Source organism: Acanthisitta chloris, unplaced genomic scaffold (assembly GCF_000695815.1).
Source record: "Acanthisitta chloris isolate BGI_N310 unplaced genomic scaffold, ASM69581v1 scaffold28284, whole genome shotgun sequence".
NCBI lineage: Eukaryota > Metazoa > Chordata > Aves > Passeriformes > Acanthisittidae > Acanthisitta > Acanthisitta chloris.
This window is the reverse complement of record NW_008671437.1, coordinates 21606-24377: the sequence shown is the minus strand read 5'-3', so window position 1 is coordinate 24377 and position 2772 is coordinate 21606. Positions and strand designations below refer to the sequence as shown.

At 55.0% G+C, this 2772-nt stretch overlaps 1 protein-coding gene across 1 annotated transcript in view; it reads right to left on the bottom strand.

Annotated features, from left to right (window-relative positions):
- SHROOM3 (shroom family member 3) overlaps window positions 1-2772 on the bottom strand; it is a 27584-nt gene that overhangs the window by 16399 nt on the left and 8413 nt on the right. The window contains exon 3 of the mRNA XM_009074105.1: window positions 3-930. Within this exon, the coding sequence (XP_009072353.1) occupies window positions 3-930 (928 nt within the window). The remainder of the gene's footprint in view (window positions 1-2; window positions 931-2772) is intronic.

The following is a 2772-nucleotide window of genomic DNA, read 5'->3' as shown; positions in this document are numbered from 1 at the left end:
TCATAAGAGACTGGGAGAGATGGAGAGTAGCCACTTTCTTTGGCCAGAGCTGGGTAAAGGGTCCCGTTGTTGCTGGCAGAAGCCTGGGGCACCTGGGCGTAGTGCGGCTCTGGGGAAGGTACAGGATAGACACCCGTGGGCAGCAGGGGCTGTCCGGGCTGGGAATAGCTCTGCTTGGGCTTCATGGTGGGGCTGCTCTCTGGGCTCTTCTCCAGCACAGTGTGCAGATGTCCCTCTCCAAAGGCAGCTTTCAGCAGCGGCCCCTGGGACGCGGTGCTGGGCAGCGATGACCAGGTCCCTTTTGGCTGCGTCCGGCCAGGCTTGCTCAGCTCCATGCCAGTGCCTGGGCTGGGCCTCTCGTGGTGCCTGGTGGCTGCATAGCTGTCACTGCGAGTGGGGGGCAAGGGTGGTCCCTTGTGGGGCTGGTTCTTGCTGTCGGAGGGGCCCTGGCCTGGCTGTGCCCAGGAGGGAGCGGCACTGTGCCGGCCGAGGCCGTGGAGCCTGCTGTGACCGCGGCTGTCCCCGCTGGGAAGCAAGGCTGAAGGCTTCACCTCATACTCCTCAGAGATCCTCTGCTGGGCATCATAGACTGTCTTGACATACCTGATGTCTGCTTGCCTCATCCCCTCCTGCAGCCCGGCCCGGGACTGCACGCTGTCCAGGGAGCTGGAGTGCTCCTTGCTGAACGGAGCAGCAGGGTACTCAGGGATGCTGGAGTTGGTGGAGAAGGAGCTGTAGGCAGAGTCTCTCTTGCTGTGGAGGTGGGAGAGCTGGTCGATGCTGTTGGTTGATTTGGCTGGGGACAGGTGACAAGGGTGGTAGCCAGGGGAGGAGTGGTCCAAGCTCTCCATGCTGCCCCGGGAGCTGTACTGGTCAGGGCTCCTCCTCAGATAGCCATGCTCGTAGCCAGAGAGATCACTGGTGGAGGAGCTGGGGGAGAGCGAGAGAAGAGTGAGAGAAAACCCACTGACAGCAGAGCAGAGGCACAACAACTTATAAGTGAGCTCAGAAGCAAGATGTTTAGTTTTGAGATGAAAACCCATATTTGGGCCTTACTCCATCCCCTGTTTGGAGTCATCCCAGTTCACAAAGAGGAACTGCCTGACATTGCAACACATGGCTCTTATTTACCACAGAAGGGTGGGAGGGAAATACAGACAGAAAGACAGAGCATCTCTGGAGCCAGAGAGGATCAACCCCACCCAGCAAACCCATCCAAAGGCCTTGGAAAGCTGAATGAGCGCCGACGCCGCCGAGCAGGAGGAGAGGAGCACGAGGGGCTTTCTGGGGGGAACCTAATCTCTTCCTTTTTTTCCCCATTTCATTTCTTTTTATGGAGATGAAGGCTATGCCCTGGCAGGCTTCCTGGAAATTCAGCTGTCCCAAGGAGAGTTTGTTTGCTGTGAGAAAACTAAACTGACAAGACAGAAAAGAGATGCAATGTGTTGGTGCCTGGAGGAGAGTGGGGAGCAACCATAGAAACAGCCTGAGAATGCCCAGGAAGTCTGCACAGCTGCCTCCTGGTGTAGCTCAGCAGGTGCAGGTACACCTTGGCACCTGCTCTGACATATGGCCAAAGAGGACTCGTGGCTGCTGGAGATGTGTGCAAAGAGAAGGAGATTGGAGATGTTTCTCTCTGTGGGAAGGGAGAGCTTTGTGCTGGCCTCAGTTCTTTTTTGCACCTTACAGGGGGTTATCACAAATTCCTGTGGAGTTTGCCCTGGCTAGCTCCAGCAAGATCCAAGCAAATACACTAAGGATTGGAGACTGTACCCCGAGGATTTCCCTTTTCTTCCCTCTGTTCTCAGCTTCTCTCCCTCAGCTATCACTTTCTCTAGTTCCCTGTGGAACTACATGCACTGTCCTGGCAGAGCCACAGGGAAGCACCAGGAAAGGACAAACTGCTGCACATGGAAGGGGCAGAGCTGGAAGCTTGCTCCAGGTCTTACCCCAACCAAGGGAGAGACAGGGGGCAGAGGGCTGCTAAGGCTGAAGAAGGGCAGAAGGAAGTCTGCAGCAGCTCTGCAGGGAGATGCAGAGGAACACAGACACAGGCAGGAAGAGACAGGGCAAATCTCAGGATAAAGCTTTACTCATTTAAATGCACCACTCTCTTTGGGATTCAAATAAGCATCTCCCTGGCAATGCCCAGCACAGCCCTGGCCAGCTGGCCACTAGATGCTCCCCGTGCTCCTCTCCAAGCACCCAGGAGACAGAGCTGTCTGCCAAAGGCTCTGCCAGGCACTGTGCCTGGGAAGCAAAGTCCCTCGGTGGGAAATGAGTATGCTCCAGCCTGAGCTGTGCCGAGGCCACAGACCAACACACAGTTTTGTCTGCAGCTATCTCTTCGCTTCTTTTAATGCTCTGTTTTCTCTTTCCTCCCCTCTGCCAAGGCTCAGAATTGCCTGTAGAACAAATGATGCTTAAATCCCAGAGGCTATAAGGAGAGTTTCAAACACTTCTGCCTTTCCAGGGAAAATCCTTCAAGGTCAGAATTGAAACTTGTCCCTTCCAAAGTTCCTTCAGGGCTTATCACCAAGTACCTTTTGGGGCTGCTCAGGGTAGCCAAGGGCTACTGAATACATGCCAGAAACACCCCTAACCTCCTGGGACCACAGCACTGCTTCCAACCTGCCACAGCCAAAACCAGAGGTGCCTCACATCACCTTCTTTTAACAGCACTGGGGTTACTGCTTTAGTCTTTTGGAGACTGACAAACCACTGCAGTAAGTCCTTAGAGGCACAGCAGCTCTGCTTGTTCGGTTATGATGG